The following is a 22,615-nucleotide window of genomic DNA, read 5'->3' on the forward strand; positions in this document are numbered from 1 at the left end:
CGCGACTTCCGGTATTCAACTTCAAAATAATAGCCAAAAAAGGATAGAAAAAAGGTTAATGGTCCTAACTTTTCAAAATAAAACCATTTCCCCAGAACTGATTACAGTCATTATTGATTATCTATTGGCAGGAGTTTAGTAGAAATACACACACACACAGGTAGAAATACACACACACACAGGTAGAAATACACACACACAGGTAGAAATACACACACACACACATGTAGAAATACACACACACAGGTAGAAACACACACACAGGTAGAAACACACACACACAGGTAGAAATACACACACAGGTAGAAACACACACACACAGGTAGAAATACACACACACAGTAAGTATAGAAATACACACACACACAGGTAGAAATACACACACACACAGGTAGAAATACACACACACAGGTAGAAACACACACACACAGGTAGAAATACACACACACAGGTAGAAACACACACACAGGTAGAAACACACACACACAGGTAGAAATACACACACAGGTAGAAACACACACACACAGGTAGAAATACACACACACAGGTAGAAACACACACACACAGGTAGAAATACACACACAGGTAGAAACACACACACACAGGTAGAAATACACACACACAGGTAGAAATACACACACACACAGGTAGAAATACACACACACAGGTAGAAATACACACACACAGGTAGAAACACACACACACAGGTAGAAATACACACACACAGGTAGAAATACACACACACAGGTAGAAACACACACACACAGGTAGAAACACACACACACAGGTAGAAATACACACACACAGTAAGTATAGAAATACACACACACACAGGTAGAAATACACACACACACAGGTAGAAATACACACACACAGGTAGAAACACACACACACAGGTAGAAATACACACACACAGGTAGAAACACACACACAGGTAGAAACACACACACACAGGTAGAAATACACACACAGGTAGAAACACACACACACAGGTAGAAATACACACACACAGGTAGAAACACACACACACAGGTAGAAATACACACACAGGTAGAAACACACACACACAGGTAGAAATACACACACACAGGTAGAAATACACACACACACAGGTAGAAATACACACACACAGGTAGAAATACACACACACAGGTAGAAACACACACACACAGGTAGAAATACACACACACAGGTAGAAACACACACACAGGTAGAAACACACACACACAGGTAGAAATACACACACACACAGGTAGAAACACACACACAGGTAGAAACACACACACACAGGTAGAAATACACACACACACAGGTAGAAATACACACACAGGTAGAAATACACACACACACAGGTAGAAATACACACACACAGGTAGAAATACACACACACAGGTAGAAACACACACACAGGTAGAAACACACACACACAGGTAGAAATACACACACAGGTAGAAACACACACACACAGGTAGAAATACACACACACACAGGTAGAAATACACACACACACAGGTAGAAATACACACACACAGGTAGAAATACACACACACAGGTAGAAACACACACACACAGGTAGAAATACACACACAGGTAGAAACACACACACACAGGTAGAAATACACACACACAGGTAGAAACACACACACAGGTAGAAACACACACACACAGGTAGAAATACACACACAGGTAGAAACACACACACACAGGTAGAAATACACACACACAGTAAGAAACACACACAGGTAGAAATACACACACACAGGTAGAAACACACACACAGGTAGAAACACACACACAAGTAGAAATACACACACAGGTAGAAATACACACACACAGGTAGAAACACACACACAGGTAGAAATACACACACAGGTAGAAACACACACACACAGGTAGAAATACACACACACAGGTAGAAATACACACACAGGTAGAAATACACACACAGGTAGAAACACACACACACAGGTAGAAACACACACACACAGGTAGAAATACACACACACAGGTAGAAACACACACAGGTAGAAACACACACACACAGGTAGAAATACACACACAGGTAGAAACACACACAGGTAGAAATACACACACACAGGTAGAAATACACACACACAGGTAGAAATACACACACAGGTAGAAATACACACACAGGTAGAAACACACACACACAGGTAGAAATACACACACAGGTAGAAACACACACACAGGTAGAAATACACACACACAGGTAGAAACACACACAGGTAGAAACACACACACACAGGTAGAAATACACACACAGGTAGAAATACACACAGGTAGAAATACACACACAGGTAGAAACACACACACACAGGTAGAAATACACACACAGGTAGAAACACACACACACAGGTAGAAATACACACACACAGGTAGAAACACACACACACAGGTAGAAATACACACACAGGTAGAAATACACACACACAGGTAGAAACACACACAGGTAGAAATACACACACAGGTAGAAACACACACACACAGGTAGAAATACACACACACAGGTAGAAACACACACACAAGTAGAAATACACACACAGGTAGAAATACACACACACAGGTAGAAACACACACACAGGTAGAAATACACACACAGGTAGAAACACACACACACAGGTAGAAATACACACACACAGGTAGAAACACACACAGGTAGAAACACACACACACAGGTAGAAATACACACACAGGTAGAAACACACACACACAGGTAGAAATACACACACACACAGGTAGAAATACACACACAGGTAGAAACACACACACACACAGGTAGAAACACACACACACACACAGGTAGAAACACACACACACACAGGTAGAAACACACACACACAGGTAGAAATACACACACAGGTAGAAACACACACACACACAGGTAGAAATACACACACACACAGGTAGAAATACACACACAGGTAGAAACACACACACACACAGGTAGAAATACACACACACACAGGTAGAAATACACACACACAGGTAGAAATACACACACACAGGTAGAAATACACACACAGGTAGAAACACACACACAGGTAGAAATACACACACACAGGTAGAAACACACACAGGTAGAAACACACACACAGGTAGAAACACACACAGGTAGAAACACACACAGGTAGAAACACACACACACAGGTAGAAATACACACACACAGGTAGAAACACACACACACAGGTAGAAATACACACACACAGGTAGAAACACACACACAGGTAGAAACACACACAGGTAGAAACACACACACACAGGTAGAAATACACACACAGGTAGAAATACACACACACAGGTAGAAATACACACACAGGTAGAAACACACACACACAGGTAGAAATACACACACACAGGTAGAAACACACACAGGTAGAAACACACACACACAGGTAGAAATACACATACAGGTAGAAATACACACACACACAGGTAGAAATACACACACAGGTAGAAATACACACACACAGGTAGAAATACACACACAGGTAGAAACACACACACAGGTAGAAATACACACACAGGTAGAAATACACACACACAGGTAGAAATACACACACAGGTAGAAATACACACACACAGGTAGAAACACACACACACAGGTAGAAACACACACACACAGGTAGAAATACACACACAGGTAGAAATACACACACACAGGTAGAAATACACACACACAGGTAGAAATACACACACAGGTAGAAACACACACACACAGGTAGAAACACACACACACAGGTAGAAATACACACACACACAGGTAGAAATACACACACACAGGTAGAAACACACACAGGTAGAAATACACACACAGGTAGAAATACACACACACAGGTAGAAACACACACAGGTAGAAACACACACACACAGGTAGAAATACACACACACAGGTAGAAACACACACAGGTAGAAACACACACACACAGGTAGAAACACACACACACAGGTAGAAATACACACACACAGGTAGAAACACACACACACAGGTAGAAATACACACACACAGGTAGAAACACACACACAGGTAGAAACACACACAGGTAGAAACACACACACACAGGTAGAAATACACACACAGGTAGAAACACACACACACAGGTAGAAATACACACACAGGTAGAAATACACACACACAGGTAGAAACACACACACAGGTAGAAACACACACACACAGGTAGAAATACACACACAGGTAGAAATACACACACAGGTAGAAACACACACACACAGGTAGAAATACACACACAGGTAGAAATACACACACACAGGTAGAAACACACACAGGTAGAAACACACACACACAGGTAGAAATACACACACAGGTAGAAATACACACACACAGGTAGAAATACACACACAGGTAGAAACACACACACAGGTAGAAATACACACAGGTAGAAATACACACACACAGGTAGAAACACACACAGGTAGAAACACACACAGGTAGAAACACACACAGGTAGAAACACACACAGGTAGAAACACACACACACAGGTAGAAATACACACACACACAGGTAGAAATACACACACACAGGTAGAAACACACACAGGTAGAAATACACACACAGGTAGAAATACACACACACAGGTAGAAACACACACAGGTAGAAACACACACAGGTAGAAACACACACACACAGGTAGAAACACACACACACAGGTAGAAATACACACACACAGGTAGAAATACACACACACAGGTAGAAACACACACAGGTAGAAACACACACAGGTAGAAACACACACACACAGGTAGAAACACACACAGGTAGAAATACACACACAGGTAGAAATACACACACACAGGTAGAAACACACACAGGTAGAAACACACACAGGTAGAAACACACACACACAGGTAGAAACACACACACACAGGTAGAAATACACACACACAGGTAGAAATACACACACACAGGTAGAAACACACACAGGTAGAAACACACACAGGTAGAAACACACACACACAGGTAGAAACACACACAGGTAGAAACACACACACACAGGTAGAAATACACACACACAGGTAGAAACACACACACACAGGTAGAAATACACACACACAGGTAGAAACACACACAGGTAGAAACACACACACACAGGTAGAAATACACACACACAGGTAGAAACACACACAGGTAGAAATACACACACACAGGTAGAAACACACACAGGTAGAAATACACACACACAGGTAGAAACACACACAGGTAGAAATACACACACACAGGTAGAAATACACACACACAGGTAGAAATACACACACAGGTAGAAACACACACACACAGGTAGAAATACACACACAGGTAGAAATACACACACAGGTAGAAATACACACACAGGTAGAAATACACACAGGAAGTGAACGGTGCTGGGATGAATATTAAATAGTACAATTAGCAACATGCTAATGCTAACATACACGTAAACAGCAATGAATGAAATATGTTGCATATTTTGTTTTTTTAAACTAAAATCAATATGTATAATTTGTGGATGTATTACTGTGTTGCAGGTTTACTGCACATATTCTGATCATCCAGAAGATTTGCTGACTGGTAGAAATGGTCTGACTGGTTGCTGTTACTGGGAGGTCGAGTGGAGAGGAAGAGTTTCTATATCAGTTAGAGAAGAATCAGAGGGAGAAGACACACTGATGACTGTGAGTCTGATCTGCTCTGATGATGGTTGTTACTCTGTCAGTCACAATAAGAGAGAAACAACCATCTCCTCCTCCTCCTCCTCCTCCTTCTCCTCCTCTTCCTCCTCCTCCTCCTCCTCCTCCTCCTCCTCCTCCTCACCTTCAACACCACATTCACTCAGCCTCTCTGTATGCTGGGTTTGGGTTCTGCCGGTTTGGTTCCTCAGTGTCTCTGTGTGGTCTGGAGGAGGAAGAGTCTCTCACGGCTGACCAGATAGTTCAGTCTGTTCAGGATCACACACAGCTGATGGTGTTTAGTACCACCAGTAGTTCACCAGTAGTTCACCAGTAGTTCACCAGTAGTTCACCAGTAGGTGGAGATCAGTGCAGCCAGTCGGTCAACAGGGGGAGCTGCTGCCTCAGTAACAGTGTGATGATCACATGATGCTCTTCACTGCAGACCGAGAGACTTCATGACGATCGTCAAGTTGATTTTATTTTTATTTATCGTCGCCAGGAGCTTCACAGTCTGTAGAGAAATACAACATCCTGTCCTGAGATTCAAATAAACACTGTAAACATGTTTTTACTCACCCATGATGTCACCAGATTTACTCTCCTGGTCGTTTATTGACATGTTTTATAACATATGTTAATAATGTTCTTGGACTGATGCTTTGTTATCGATGGAACGACAGCTGACTGCTGGCTAACACTGGAGCATCTACAGGAATATTCATTCATGTGTGTTGTCCTTATAAATAATTACATTAAATTAAATTAAAACATAGATCTGAAATGATTAGTCAATTAATCAATCAGTTGATTGACAGACAATTATTTGGCAACTGTTTGATAATTGTTGAAGTCGTTCTTCATGAATCCCACATGCTTCTCAAATGTGAGGATTTGCTTCTTAAAAATAATTGTAATTTATTTATTGTAATGAAATAATCATGATTTTGAGTCCAGTGTGAAAACAGCTGCTGACAGTAATCAGCTGATGATGCGTTTTATATTTATACTTCCTGTTTCACAATCAAGAACCTTAACTTGTGTATTTTTAGAGTTTGGTTTTATTTAAAGGATCATTCTGCTGATTTTCTATATTTGTCTTCATGTTTGGATCCAAACCAACAATGAACTGATCTATTAGCAAGTATTGATTGTGTATCAACGCTGATATATCTGATTCCTCTGTTAAACTATTAAATGTTCCAGGTTACAATCAAACTACGTGCAGATTTTCTGACTTATTTTAAGAAAATATGAGACATAAACATCCAAAACTCTCACTGAGATTTTTATAAATGCTGTTTAATTTCATGCTAAATTCACTTGTATTGTGTGTAGTGAGTCAGCTGATCGTCCTCTCAGCAGTACGAGTCTCCTAAAAGATTTAAAAACAGCTGTTCTGAATTGTTTTGTTTGCCTCCCTCTCTTGGTTATTATAGATGTGCGTATATATGCAAATATTTAACTATTTTATATGCAGGTCCTTACTGTTGTTCTTGCTGCACTTCATTGAATGAACTGTTGTATTAGTTGTATGATTAACACCTCGGTACATTGTTTTTATTACTGTCACACTTTGTTTTTCTCTCTTTGTTTGTTTCTTTCTGGTTATTTGTGTGTTCACATTAAAATAAAAACAGCTGATGTAAGACTGAGACATAAACGATAATCTCTCTCAAATAAAAACAGAATGGTCCAAAAACAACAACTGTGTTGCAGATCATATTTTTATTAAATTGTAACTAAACTACAGTAGCAAGCATGAGCTCAGAATCAACAATCAATCAGTTCCTCAGGAATCAATTCAGCCTTCATATCTTGTGTTAATATATATTTTTATAAATATGTATGTATATGTTTAAAGAGTCAGATGAAGATCAGTTTATTGATAACAGATATTTGAGTGACGGCTGGGCGTCATGTGACCATCAGTGTGTCAGACAGATAAACTCTCATTCTCACACTGCCCCCCCCTCACACGTCCCACGCTGACTGGATATGGACAGCAGGGTGACCTTTGACCTCAGGCCTGACGATGATGAGTACGACACATTGTTCCCCATAGAGGATGGTTTGTCCTCCGCGTCTCCACGGCAAAACAGAGCGCCTGCTGCCTTCTCCCTGAACTCCGTCGACACGTAGTAGAAGATGAACGGGTCAATGCAGCTGTTGAAGGTGCTAACTGCTAAGCTAACCATATAGGGGACATAGACGTCCTCACCGTCTCCGTCCAGTGAGCTGTCGGCGTAGGTGAGGAGGAGGAGAATGTTGCTGGGCAGCAGACACACGATGAACACCACCAGCACCAGCACCGTCACCCGGACGGCGTGACCATAACGCTTCCCCTCGGCCAGCAGGGTGCGCAGCACGGCGCCGTGGCAGAACAGAATCCCGATGAAGGGCAGCAGAAAGCAGAAAGTGAACAAAGTGGCGAAGTACGGCAGGAAGAAGTTCTCCTGCTCCTCCTCGGGCAGCGCGTCGTGGCAGGTGGTGATCTGCAGCTCGTCCAGCACGTAGGTCTGCTGTGACACCAGCAGCGGCAGCATGGCGGCCAGCACCGCCACCCATACCGCCGCCGTCATGTACAGAGACGTCTGCCAGCCGCGCAGCATCCTCGCTCCAAACGGGTGAACTAAAGCAACGTAGCGGTCCAGAGCCACCAGCGCCAGACACAACACAGAGCCGTACATGTTGCCGTAGAACATGGCCATGATAAGGCGACAGAAAGGCTCGCCCAGTTCCCAGTTGTTCCCCCTGAAGTGGTACGCGATGCGAAACGGCAGCGCCAGCAGCAGCAGGCAGTCGGCGATGGTGAGGTTGATGAGCAGCATGGTGGACGGCAGCCGCTTGGTCCTGAACAGCAGAACCCAGAGAGCCAGCAGGTTGGAGGGCAGACCCACGCTGAACGCCAGCAGGTAGAGCACCGGCAGGTACAGGGTGGTGCTTGGAGCCTGGATCTCCTTCAGCTGCTTCTCCTTCAGAGTCGTGAAGTTACATGATGTCTTCAGCTTGAACGCCCGCAGACCTGCACAGAGCAAAACATATCAGTCTGTAGACCTGCAGAGAACAAAACATATCAGTCTGTAGACCTGTAGAGAACAAAACATATCAGTCTGTAGACCTGCAGAGAACAAAACATATCAGTCTGTAGACCTGCAGAGAACAAAACATATCAGTCTGTAGACCTGTAGAGAACAAAACATATCAGTCTGTAGACCTGCAGAGAACAAAACATATCAGTCTGTAGACCTGTAGAGAACAAAACATATCAGTCTGTAGACCTGCAGAGAACAAAACATATCAGTCTGCAGACCTGCAGAGAGCAAAACACATCAGTCTGTAGACCTGCAGAGAACAAAACATATCAGTCTGTAGACCTGCAGAGAGCAAAACACATCAGTCTGTAGACCTGCAGAGAACAAAACATATCAGTCTGTAAACCTGCAGAGAACAAAACATATCAGTCTGTAGACCTGCAGAGAACAAAACATATCAGTCTGTAAACCTGCAGAGAGCAGAACATATCAGTCTGTAGACCTGCTAAATGTGAAAGTAAACTGAAATGAAACAATACTAATTATGATTTATTCATTAATTGCACATTTATATAGTTTTTCTTGCTGTTATATAAACCATATAGACCTCAAGAGAAGGTCATGCATAGTACAGAGATTCATAGCTTAGGGGAGTCCTCAAGGATACCTGTGTCTAGTGATTCCAATTTCCTGTCTTTCCATGGAAGGAAATATCCGTGTTGAACTCTGACCCTTGTTGGAATTAAGATCTTTTTGTGTGCAACAGTTTTCTCTGGTTGACTGTGTTAGATAAGCACCAGGGAGCCAATCATGTAATCATGTAAGCCTCCTTTGTTCTGTGAAAACTATAAGACACTACTGTACCTTTCCCTCCTTTGAGACAACGCTGTTGACCACTGTGTTGATGGTAAGGCATCCATATATTGTCGTATATTGATCAATATATTAATCAACTACACCATTGTTTTGTGTTATTTGAGTTATATTGAGTGTTTGCAGGCAATATCCAAGAGCAGAACACACATCACTCTGTAGACCTGCAGCGATCAAATGCTGGTTCATATTTGTTGTTTACCTGCAACCGCCACACGTGACATAACATGTCCTAACTTTAATAACATGTCCTCTGTTTAATAACATGTCTTAACTTTAATAACATGTCCTAACTTTAATAACATGTCCTCTGTTTAATAACATGTCCTCTGTTTAATAACATGTCCTAACTTAAATAACATGTCCTCTGTTTAATAACATGTCTTAACTTTAATAACATGTCCTCTGTTTAATAACATGTCCTCTGTTTAATAACATGTCCTCTGTTTAATAACATGTCTTAACTTTAATAACATGTCCTCTGTTTAATAACATGTCCTCTGTTTAATAACATGTCTTAACTTTAATAACATGTCCTCTGTTTAATAACATGTCTTCACTTTAATTACATGTCTTAACTTTAATAACATGTCCTCTGTTTAATAACATGTCTTAACTTTAATAACATGTCCTCTGTTTAATAACATGTCTTCACTTTAATTACATGTCTTAACTTTAATAACATGTCCTCTGTTTAATAACATGTCCTCTGTTTAATAACATGTCCTCTGTTTAATAACATGTCTTCACTTTAATTACATGTCCTAACTTTAATAACATGTCCTCTGTTTAATAACATGTCCTCTGTTTAATAACATGTCTTAACTTTAATTACATGTCTTAACTTTAATAACATGTCCTCTGTTTAATAACATGTCTTAACTTTAATAACATGTTTTAACTTTAATAACATGTCCTAACTTTAATAACATGTCTTCACTTTAATTACATGTCTTAACTTTAATAACATGTCCTCTGTTTAATAACATGTCTTAACTTTAATAACATGTCCTCTGTTTAATAACATGTCTTCACTTTAATTACATGTCTTAACTTTAATAACATGTCCTCTGTTTAATAACATGTCCTCTGTTTAATAACATGTCCTCTGTTTAATAACATGTCTTCACTTTAATAACATGTCCTCTGTTTAATAACATGTCCTCTGTTTAATAACATGTCTTAACTTTAATTACATGTCTTAACTTTAATTACATGTCTTAACTTTAATAACATGTCCTCTGTTTAATAACATGTCTTAACTTTAATTACATGTCTTAACTTTAATAACATGTCTTAACTTTAATTACATGTGCTCTGTTTAATAACATGTCCTTTGTTTAATAACATGTCTTAACTTTAATAACATGTCCTCTGTTTAATAACATGTCTTAACTTTAATAACATGTCCTCTGTTTAATAACATGTCTTCACTTTAATAACATGTCCTCTGTTTAATAACATGTCCTCTGTTTAATAACATGTCTTCACTTTAATAACATGTCCTCTGTTTAATAACATGTCCTTTGTTTAATAACATGTCTTCACTTTAATAACATGTCCTCTGTTTAATAACATGTCCTTTGTTTAATAACATGTCCTTTGTTTAATAACATGTCCTCTGTTTAATAACATGTCCTTTGTTTAATAACATGTCCTTTGTTTAATAACATGTCTTCACTTTAATAACATGTCCTCTGTTTAATAACATGTCTTCACTTTAATAACATGTCCTCTGTTTAATAACATGTCTTCACTTTAATAACATGTCCTCTGTTTAATAACATGTCTTCACTTTAATAACATGTCCTCTGTTTAATAACATGTCCTCTGTTTAATAACATGTCTTCACTTTAATAACATGTCCTCTGTTTAATAACATGTCTTCACTTTAATAACATGTCCTCTGTTTAATAACATGTCTTCACTTTAATAACATGTCCTCTGTTTAATAACATGTCCTCTGTTTAATAACATGTCCTTTGTTTAATAACATGTCTTCACTTTAATAACATGTCCTCTGTTTAATAACATGTCCTTTGTTTAATAACATGTCTTAACTTTAATTACATGTCTTAACTTTAATAACATGTTCTCTTTTATAACATGTTGTCTGTTAAGTAACATGTCCTCTTTAATAACAGGTCTTCTGTTTAATAACACGTCTTAAGTTTAATAACATGTCTTACGTTTAATAAGACGTCTTAAGTTTAATAAGACGTCTTAAGTTTAATAACACGTCTTAAGTTTAATAACATGTCTTAAGTTTAATAACATGTCTTACGTTTAATAACACGTCTTAAGTTTAATAACATGTCTTAAGTTTAATAAGACGTCTTAAGTTTAATAACACGTCTTAAGTTTAATAACAGGTCTTACGTTTAATAACATGTCTTACGTTTAATAACACGTCTTACGTTTAATAACACGTCTTACGTTTAATAAGACGTCTTAAGTTTAATAACACGTCTTACGTTTAATAAGACGTCTTAAGTTTAATAACATGTCTTACGTTTAATAACACGTCTTACGTTTAATAACACGTCTTACGTTTAATAAGACGTCTTACGTTTAATAAGACATCTTAAGTTTAATAAGACGTCTTAAGTTTAATAACACGTCTTAAGTTTAATAACAGGTCTTACGTTTAATAACATGTCTTACGTTTAATAACATGTCTTACGTTTAATAAGACATCTTAAGTTTAATAAGACGTCTTAAGTTTAATAAGACATCTTACGTTTAATAACATGTCTTACGTTTAATAAGACATCTTAAGTTTAATAAGACGTCTTAAGTTTAATAAGACGTCTTAAGTTTAATAACAGGTCTTACGTTTAATAACATGTCTTACGTTTAATAACACGTCTTACGTTTAATAACACGTCTTACGTTTAATAAGACGTCTTAAGTTTAATAACACGTCTTACGTTTAATAAGACGTCTTAAGTTTAATAACATGTCTTACGTTTAATAACATGTCTTACGTTTAATAAGACGTCTTACGTTTAATAACACGTCTTATGTTTAATAAGACGTCTTAAGTTTAATAACATGTCTTACGTTTAATAAGACGTCTTACGTTTAATAACACGTCTTACGTTTAATAACATGTCTTACGTTTAATAAGACGTCTTACGTTTAATAACACGTCTTACGTTTAATAAGACGTCTTAAGTTTAATAACACGTCTTACGTTTAATAACACGTCTTACGTTTAATAAGACGTCTTAAGTTTAATAACACGTCTTACGTTTAATAAGACGTCTTAAGTTTAATAACACGTCTTAAGTTTAATAACACGTCTTAAGTTTAATAACACGTCTTACGTTTAATAACATGTCTTATGTTTAATAACACGTCTTACGTTTAATAACATGTTTTAATTTTAATAACACGTCTTACGTTTAATAACACGTCTTACCTTTAATAAGACATCTTAAGTTTAATAACACGTCTTACGTTTAATAAGACATCTTAAGTTTAATAACGTTTTAATTTTAATAACACGTCTTACCTTTAATAAGACATCTTAAGTTTAATAACACGTCTTAAGTTTAATAACACATCTTAAGTTTAATAACACGTCTTACCTTTAATAAGACATCTTAAGTTTAATAACACGTCTTAAGTTTAATAACACGTCTTAAGTTTAATAACACGTCGTACCTTTAATAACGAGTCTTAAGTTTAATAACATGTCTTACGTTTAATAACACGTCTTAAGTTTAATAACATGTCTTAAGTTTAATAAGACGTCTTAAATTTAATAACACGTCTTAAGTTTAATAACACTTCTTAAGTTTAATAACACGTCTTAAGTTTAATAACACTTCTTAAGTTTAATAACACTTCTTAAGTTTAATAACACGTCTTACCTTTAATAAGACATCTTAAGTTTAATAACACATCTTAAGTTTAATAACACGTCTTAGGTTTAATAACACGTCTTAACTTTAATAAGACGTCTTAAGTTTAATAACACGTCTTAAGTTTAATAACACGTCTTACCTTTAATAAGACATCTTAAGTTTAATAACACGTCTTACGTTTAATAAGACGTCTTAAGTTTAATAACACGTCTTACCTTTAATAACACGTCTTAAGTTTAATAACACGTCTTAAGTTTAATAACACGTCTTACGTTTAATAACACATCTTAAGTTTAATAACACGTCTTAAGTTTAATAACACATCTTAAGTTTAATAACACGTCTTAACTTTAATAAGACGTCTTAAGTTTAATAACACGTCTTAAGTTTAATAACACGTCTTACCTTTAATAACACATCTTAAGTTTAATAACACGTCTTAAGTTTAATAACACGTCTTAACTTTAATAAGACGTCTTAAGTTTAATAACACGTCTTAAGTTTAATAACACGTCTTACCTTTAATAAGACATCTTAAGTTTAATAACACGTCTTACGTTTAATAAGACGTCTTACCTTTAATAAGACATCTTAAGTTTAATAACACGTCTTAAGTTTAATAACACGTCTTAAGTTTAATAACGTTTTAATTTTAATAACACGTCTTACCTTTAATAAGACATCTTAAGTTTAATAACACGTCTTACGTTTAATAACATGTTTTAATTTTAATAACACGTCTTACGTTTAATAACACGTCTTACCTTTAATAAGACATCTTAAGTTTAAGAACACGTCTTACGTTTAATAAGACATCTTAAGTTTAATAACGTTTTAATTTTAATAACACGTCTTACCTTTAATAAGACATCTTAAGTTTAATAACACGTCTTAAGTTTAATAACACGTCTTAAGTTTAATAACACGTCTTACCTTTAATAAGACATCTTAAGTTTAATAACACGTCTTAAGTTTAATAACACGTCTTAAGTTTAATAACACGTCGTACCTTTAATAAGACGTCTTAAGTTTAATAACACGTCTTAAGTTTAATAACACGTCTTAAGTTTAATAACATGTTTTAATTTTAATAACACGTCTTACGTTTAATAACACGTCTTACCTTTAATAAGACATCTTAAGTTTAATAACACGTCTTACGTTTAATAACATGTTTTAATTTTAATAACACGTCTTACGTTTAATAACACGTCTTACCTTTAATAAGACATCTTAAGTTTAATAACACGTCTTACGTTTAATAAGACATCTTAAGTTTAATAACACGTCTTAAGTTTAATAACACATCTTAAGTTTAATTACATGTCTTAACTTTAATAAGACATCTTAAGTTTAATAACACGTCTTAAGTTTAATAACACGTCTTAAGTTTAATAACACGTCGTACCTTTAATAACACGTCTTAAGTTTAATAACATGTCTTAAGTTTAATAACACTTCTTAAGTTTAATAACACGTCTTAAGTTTAATAACACTTCTTAAGTTTAATAACACTTCTTAAGTTTAATAACACGTCTTACCTTTAATAAGACATCTTAAGCTTAATAACACGTCTTAAGTTTAATAACACGTCTTAACTTTAATAAGACGTCTTAAGTTTAATAACACGTCTTAAGTTTAATAACACGTCTTACCTTTAATAAGACATCTTAAGTTTAATAACACGTCTTAAGTTTAATAACACGTCTTACCTTTAATAAGACATCTTAAGTTTAATAACACGTCTTACCTTTAATAACACGTCTTAAGTTTAATAACACGTCTTACCTTTAATAAGACATCTTAAGTTTAATAACACGTCTTACGTTTAATAACATGTTTTAATTTTAATAACACGTCTTACGTTTAATAACACGTCTTAAGTTTAATAACACGTCTTACCTTTAATAAGACATCTTAAGTTTAATAACACGTCTTACCTTTAATAACACGTCTTAAGTTTAATAACACGTCTTAAGTTTAATAACACGTCTTAAGTTTAATAACACGTCTTACCTTTAATAAGACATCTTAAGTTTAATAACACGTCTTAAGTTTAATAACACGTCTTACCTTTAATAAGACATCTTAAGTTTAATAACACGTCTTAAGTTTAATAACACGTCTTACCTTTAATAAGACATCTTAAGTTTAATAACACGTCTTAAGTTTAATAACACGTCTTAAGTTTAATAACACGTCTTAACTTTAATAAGACGTCTTAAGTTTAATAACACGTCTTAAGTTTAATAACACGTCTTACCTTTAATAAGACATCTTAAGTTTAATAACACGTCTTACCTTTAATAAGACATCTTAAGTTTAATAACGTTTTAATTTTAATAACACGTCTTACCTTTAATAAGACATCTTAAGTTTAATAACACGTCTTAAGTTTAATAACACGTCTTAAGTTTAATAACATGTCTTACCTTTAATAAGATATCTTAAGTTTAATAACACGTCTTAAGTTTAATAACACGTCTTAAGTTTAATAACACGTCTTAACTTTAATAAGACGTCTTACGTTTAATAAGACATCTTAAGTTTAATAACGTTTTAATTTTAATAACACGTCTTACCTTTAATAAGACATCTTAAGTTTAATAACACGTCTTAAGTTTAATAACACGTCTTAAGTTTAATAACACGTCTTACCTTTAATAAGACATCTTAAGTTTAATAACACGTCTTACCTTTAATAACACGTCTTAAGTTTAATAACACGTCTTAAGTTTAATAACACGTCTTAAGTTTAATAACACGTCTTACCTTTAATAAGACATCTTAAGTTTAATAACACGTCTTAAGTTTAATAACACGTCTTACCTTTAATAAGACATCTTAAGTTTAATAACACGTCTTACCTTTAATAACATGTCTTAAGTTTAATAACACGTCTTAAGTTTAATAACACGTCTTACCTTTAATAAGACATCTTAAGTTTAATAACACGTCTTAAGTTTAATAACACGTCTTACCTTTAATAAGACATCTTAATTTTAATAACACATCTTACCTTTAATAACACGTCTTAAGTTTAATAACACGTCTTAAGTTTAATAACATGTCTTACCTTTAATAACACGTCTTAAGTTTAATAACACGTCTTACCTTTAATAAGACATCTTAAGTTTAATAACACGTCTTACCTTTAATAACACGTCTTAAGTTTAATAACACGTCTTAAGTTTAATAACACGTCTTAAGTTTAATAACACGTCTTACCTTTAATAAGACATCTTAAGTTTAATAACACGTCTTAAGTTTAATAACACGTCTTACCTTTAATAAGACATCTTAAGTTTAATAACATGTCTTACCTTTAATAACATGTCTTAAGTTTAATAACACGTCTTAAGTTTAATAACACGTCTTACCTTTAATAAGACATCTTAATTTTAATAACACGTCTTAAGTTTAATAACACGTCTTAAGTTTAATAAGACATCTTAATTTTAATAACACATCTTACCTTTAATAACACGTCTTAAGTTTAATAACACGTCTTAAGTTTAATAACATGTCTTACCTTTAATAACACGTCTTAAGTTTAATAACACGTCTTAAGTTTAATAAGACATCTTAATTTTAATAACACGTCTTAAGTTTAATAACACATCTTACCTTTAATAACACGTCTTAAGTTTAATAACACGTCTTACCTTTAATAACACGTCTTAAGTTTAATAACACGTCTTAAGTTTAATAACACGTCTTAAGTTTAATAAGACATCTTAATTTTAATAACACGTCTTAAGTTTAATAACACGTCTTACCTTTAATAACACGTCTTAAGTTTAATAACACGTCTTACCTTTAATAACACGTCTTAAGTTTAATAACACGTCTTACCTTTAATAAGACGTCTTAAGTTTAATAACACGTCTTACCTTTAATAACACGTCTTAAGTTTAGTAACACGTCTTAAGTTTAATAACACGTCTTACCTTTAATAACACGTCTTAAGTTTAATAACACGTCTTACCTTTAATAACACGTCTTAAGTTTAATAACACGTCTTAAGTTTAATAACACGTCTTACCTTTAATAAGACGTCTTACGTTTAATAACACGTCTTACCTTTAATAACACGTCTTAAGTTTAATAACACGTCTTAAGTTTAATAACACGTCTTACCTTTAATAACACGTCTTAAGTTTAATAGCACGTCTTAAGTTTAATAACACGTCTTACCTTTAATAAGACATCTTAATTTTAATAACACGTCTTAAGTTTAATAACACGTCTTAAGTTTAATAAGACATCTTAATTTTAATAACACATCTTACCTTTAATAACACGTCTTAAGTTTAATAACACGTCTTAAGTTTAATAACACGTCTTACCTTTAATAAGACATCTTAATTTTAATAACACGTCTTAAGTTTAATAACACGTCTTAAGTTTAATAAGACATCTTAATTTTAATAACACATCTTACCTTTAATAACACGTCTTAAGTTTAATAACACGTCTTAAGTTTAATAACACGTCTTAAGTTTAATAAGACATCTTAATTTTAATAACACGTCTTAAGTTTAATAACACGTCTTACCTTTAATAAGACATCTTAATTTTAATAACACGTCTTAAGTTTAATAACACGTCTTACCTTTAATAAGACATCTTAAGTTTAATAACACGTCTTACCTTTAATAACACGTCTTAAGTTTAATAACACGTCTTACCTTTAATAACACGTCTTAAGTTTAATAACACGTCTTAAGTTTAATAACACGTCTTACCTTTAATAAGACATCTTAAGTTTAATAACACGTCTTAAGTTTAATAACACGTCTTACCTTTAATAAGACATCTTAAGTTTAATAACACGTCTTACCTTTAATAACACGTCTTAAGTTTAATAACACGTCTTAAGTTTAATAAGACATCTTAAGTTTAATAACACGTCTTACCTTTAATAACACGTCTTAAGTTTAATAACACGTCTTACCTTTAATAACACGTCTTAAGTTTAATAACACGTCTTAAGTTTAATAACACGTCTTACCTTTAATAACACGTCTTAAGTTTAATAACACGTCTTAAGTTTAATAACACGTCTTACCTTTAATAACACGTCTTAAGTTTAATAACACGTCTTAAGTTTAATAACACGTCTTACCTTTAATAAGACATCTTAAGTTTAATAACACGTCTTACCTTTAATAACACGTCTTAAGTTTAATAACACGTCTTAAGTTTAATAACACGTCTTACCTTTAATAACACGTCGTAAGTTTAATAACACGTCTTACCTTTAATAACACGTCTTAAGTTTAATAACACGTCTTACCTTTAATAAGACATCTTAAGTTTAATAACACGTCTTACCTTTAATAACACGTCTTAAGTTTAATAACACGTCTTACCTTTAATAACACGTCTTAAGTTTAATAACACGTCTTACCTTTAATAACACATCTTAAGTTTAATAACACGTCTTACCTTTAATAAGACATCTTAAGTTTAATAACACGTCTTACCTTTAATAACACGTCTTAAGTTTAATAACACGTCTTAAGTTTAATAACACGTCTTAAGTTTAATAACACGTCTTACCTTTAATAACACGTCTTAAGTTTAATAACACGTCTTAAGTTTAATAACACGTCTTAAGTTTAATAAGACATCTTAAGTTTAATAACACGTCTTACCTTTAACAACTTGTCTTAACTTTAATAATATGTTGTCTGGTAAGTAACATGTCCTCTTTAATAACATGTCTTACGTTTAATAACACGTCTTACCTTTAATAACACGTCTTAAGTTTAATAACACGTCTTACCTTTAATAACACGTCTTAAGTTTAATAAGACATCTTAAGTTTAATAACACGTCTTAAGTTTAATAACACGTCTTAAGTTTAATAACACGTCTTAACTTTAATAAGACATCTTAAGTTTAATAACACGTCTTAAGTTTAATAACACGTCTTACCTTTAACAACTTGTCTTAACTTTAATAATATGTTGTCTGGTAAGTAACATGTCCTCTTTAATAACATGTCTTACGTTTAATAACACGTCTTAACTTTAATAAGACATCTTAAGTTTAATAACATGTCTTAACTTTAACAACTTGTCTTAACTTTAATAATATGTTGTCTGGTAAGTAACATGTCCTCTTTAATAACACGTCTTAAGTTAAATAACACGTCTTAACTTTAATAAGACGTCTTACGTTTAATAACATGGAGAAGAAGAAAAAGACTTACGGACAGACATGCTGGAACATTCCTCTACAGGACGAGGAGACGGAGAGTTGCTGCAGACGGACGACAGCAGACAGATGAAGACCAGACCAACAAACGACCTCATCTTCTTCTTTTAAATCATATGACACAGTTTGTGTTGTTCCTCTTTTCTTTTTTCCTTCTTCCAGTTATTCCAACACCTCCGCTTCTGTTTTCCCTCTGACTCTGAGTGTTAGTGTGAACAACTGCAGCTCGCCTCTCTTCCTCTTCCTCTAACGGTCCTGTGGTTTGACACTGCAGCAACACGAGTATCCTTTTACTCCAGCAGTACTGTTGTAGTACTCTAGTACAGCAGTAGTACAGCAGCAGTACAGCAGTAGTACAGCAGTACTACAGCAGTACTACAGTAGTACTACAGCAGTAATACAGCAGTAATACAGCAGTAGTACAGCAGTACTACAGCAGTAGTACAGCAGTACTACAGCAGTACTACAGTAGTAGTATAGCAGTAGTACAGCAGTACTACAGCAGTACTACAGTAGTAGTATAGCAGTAGTACAGCAGTACTACAGCAGTACTACAGTAGTAGTATAGCAGTAGTACAGCAGTACTACAGCAGTAGTACAGCAGTACTACAGCAGTACTACAGCAGTAGTATAGCAGTAGTACAGCAGTACTACAGCAGTACTACAGTAGTAGTACAGCAGTACTACAGCAGTAATACAGCAGTAGTACAGCAGTACTACAGCAGTAGTACAGCAGTACTACAGCAGTACTACAGTAGTACTACAGCAGTAATACAGCAGTAATACAGCAGTAGTACAGCAGTAGTACAGCAGTACTACAGCAGTAGTACAGCAGTAGTACAGCAGTAATACAGAAGTAGTACAGCAGTAGTACAGCAGTAATACAGCAGTAGTACAGCAGTAGTACAGCAGTAATACAGCAGTAGTACAGTAGTAGTACAGTAGTACTACAGCAGTAGTACAGCAGTAGTACAGTAGTAGTACAGCAGTACTACAGCAGTAATACAGCAGTACTACAGCAGTAATACAGCAGTACTACAGCAGTAGTACAGCAGTAGTACAGTAGTAGTACAGCAGCAGTATAGCAGTAATACAGCAGTAGTACTGTAGTAGTAGTACTGGTAGTGTTTCAGTGATTGTGTGTCTTGATGTTTTTTTGTTATCTGATCTCTAGACTTCCGGCGTCGACCGGCCTGCTGATGGAGTCCAGATGTGTGTGTGTGTGTGTGTGTGTGTGTGTGTGTGTGTATGTGAGTGTGTGTGTGTGTGTGTGTGTATGTGAGTGTGTGTGTGTGAGTGTGTGTGTGTGTGTGTGTGTGTGTGTGTGTGTGAGTGTGTGTGTGTGAGTGTGTGTGTGTGTGTGTGTGTGTGTGTGTGTGTGTGTGTGTGTGTGTGTGTGTGTGTGAGTGTGTGTGTGTGTGAGTGTGTGTGAGTGTGTGTGTGTGTGAGTGTGTGTGTGTGTGAGTGTGTGTGTGTGTGTGTGTGTGTGTGACGTGAGGATGTTTGGATGAAGTGAGGAGCTTCTGGTGTCGGGTTGTTTGACATTTAGATGTGATGGTTGCAGATTACTTTCACATTCACGGCTCTGACTGTGTTTTTATGTTAGATTGAGACACTTGATTTCTAATGTTGAGTTTATGTTTTATAAACAGTTTGCACAAGCACATAAACACACTGCACACTAAATACGCTGCCAGGCACAATAACTAGTGCTAAAGTTAGCAGTTGGTGAGATCTTAGATGTGTCCTGTAGTCCGTCTACTTGTTTTATTACAGCGGTCTGGTTGTCAGGAGATAAACTGTAGACTCTCCTGGCTGCTGTTACTCAATGACTCATGGAGGGAAAAATGCCACATCTGGTTCCACTTCATATGGTTTTAAAAAATAAAAACATCACAGTCAAATGACTCAAACAACTTAAAAGCTCCGTGTGGAGTTTAGATGTAAAGTAAACTAAAGTTCTGTTTGCATTCAGTGAGTTTTATTTCAGATCATCTGTTGAAACCATTTTGCAGATTTACCTTATTGATTCATAATTATGTTGAGACATCATTCATTCATTTTCTGTAGTCAGTTATGCTGATCATGTGTGGGAATGTCCTGTTGTGATATTGTGACTATTGTGATAATTATGATTATCTGATGTGTGACAGGGTGAACAAGTGTTTTCAACTGCACAACTACGATTCAGTTGTTACTGAGTACAAATCCTTTTGTTTGAAGTTGAATATATTTATTCATTATTCATAAAAACTAGTTCACGCATTTGTTACTTCTAGGCTGGATTATTGCAATTCCTTATTATCAGGCTGCTCTAACAAGTCTCTAAAGACTCTCCAGCTGGTCCAGAATGCAGCTGCACGTGTCCTGACTAAAACTAGAAAAAGAGACCACATTTCTCCCATTTTAGCTTCACTACATTGGCTTCCTGTAAAATCTAGAATAGAATTTAAAATCCTTCTCCTAACTTACAAAGCCCTTAATGGTCAGACACCATCATATCTTGAAGAGCTCATAATACCGTATTATCCCACTAGAACACTGTGCTCCCAGTATGCAGGCTTACTGGTGGTTCCTACAGTCTTTAAAAGTAGAATGGGAGGCAGAGCCTTCAGCTATCAGGCTCCTCTTCTATGGAACCATCTACCGGATTCAGTCCGGGGTGCAGACACCCTCTCTATGTTTAAGAGTAGGCTTAAAACTTTCCTTTTTGATAAAGCTTATAGTTAGGGCCGACCAGGCTCGCCTTGGATCAGCCCTTAGTTATGCTGCTATAGGCCTAGACTGCTGGGGGACTTCCCATGATGCACTGAGCTCCTCTCTCCTCCTCCTCCTCTCCATCTGTATGCATTCATGTAACATCAATGCATGTCACTAACTTTGCTTCTTCCCCGGAGTTTTTTGTGCTTTCTCATCTCACAGGAAA

At 35.4% G+C, this 22,615-nt stretch overlaps 1 protein-coding gene across 1 annotated transcript; it reads right to left on the reverse strand.

The window, feature by feature from the left end:
- Positions 1–7,404: 7,404 nt before the first annotated feature.
- Positions 7,405–20,116, reverse strand: si:ch211-132p1.2 (proteinase-activated receptor 4). Its single transcript, XM_067598292.1, has 2 exons — positions 19,685–20,116; positions 7,405–8,709 (listed from the first exon to the last, which is right to left on the reverse strand). Exons 1-2 carry the CDS (start codon positions 19,785–19,787, stop codon positions 7,643–7,645), a joined length of 1,170 nt encoding a protein of 389 aa, XP_067454393.1. The 5' UTR covers positions 19,788–20,116; the 3' UTR covers positions 7,405–7,642.
- Between the last annotated feature and the right edge of the window lie 2,499 nt (positions 20,117–22,615).

The sequence above is a fragment of the Thunnus thynnus genome, chromosome 9 (assembly GCF_963924715.1).
Source record: "Thunnus thynnus chromosome 9, fThuThy2.1, whole genome shotgun sequence".
NCBI classification, from domain to species: domain Eukaryota; kingdom Metazoa; phylum Chordata; class Actinopteri; order Scombriformes; family Scombridae; genus Thunnus; species Thunnus thynnus.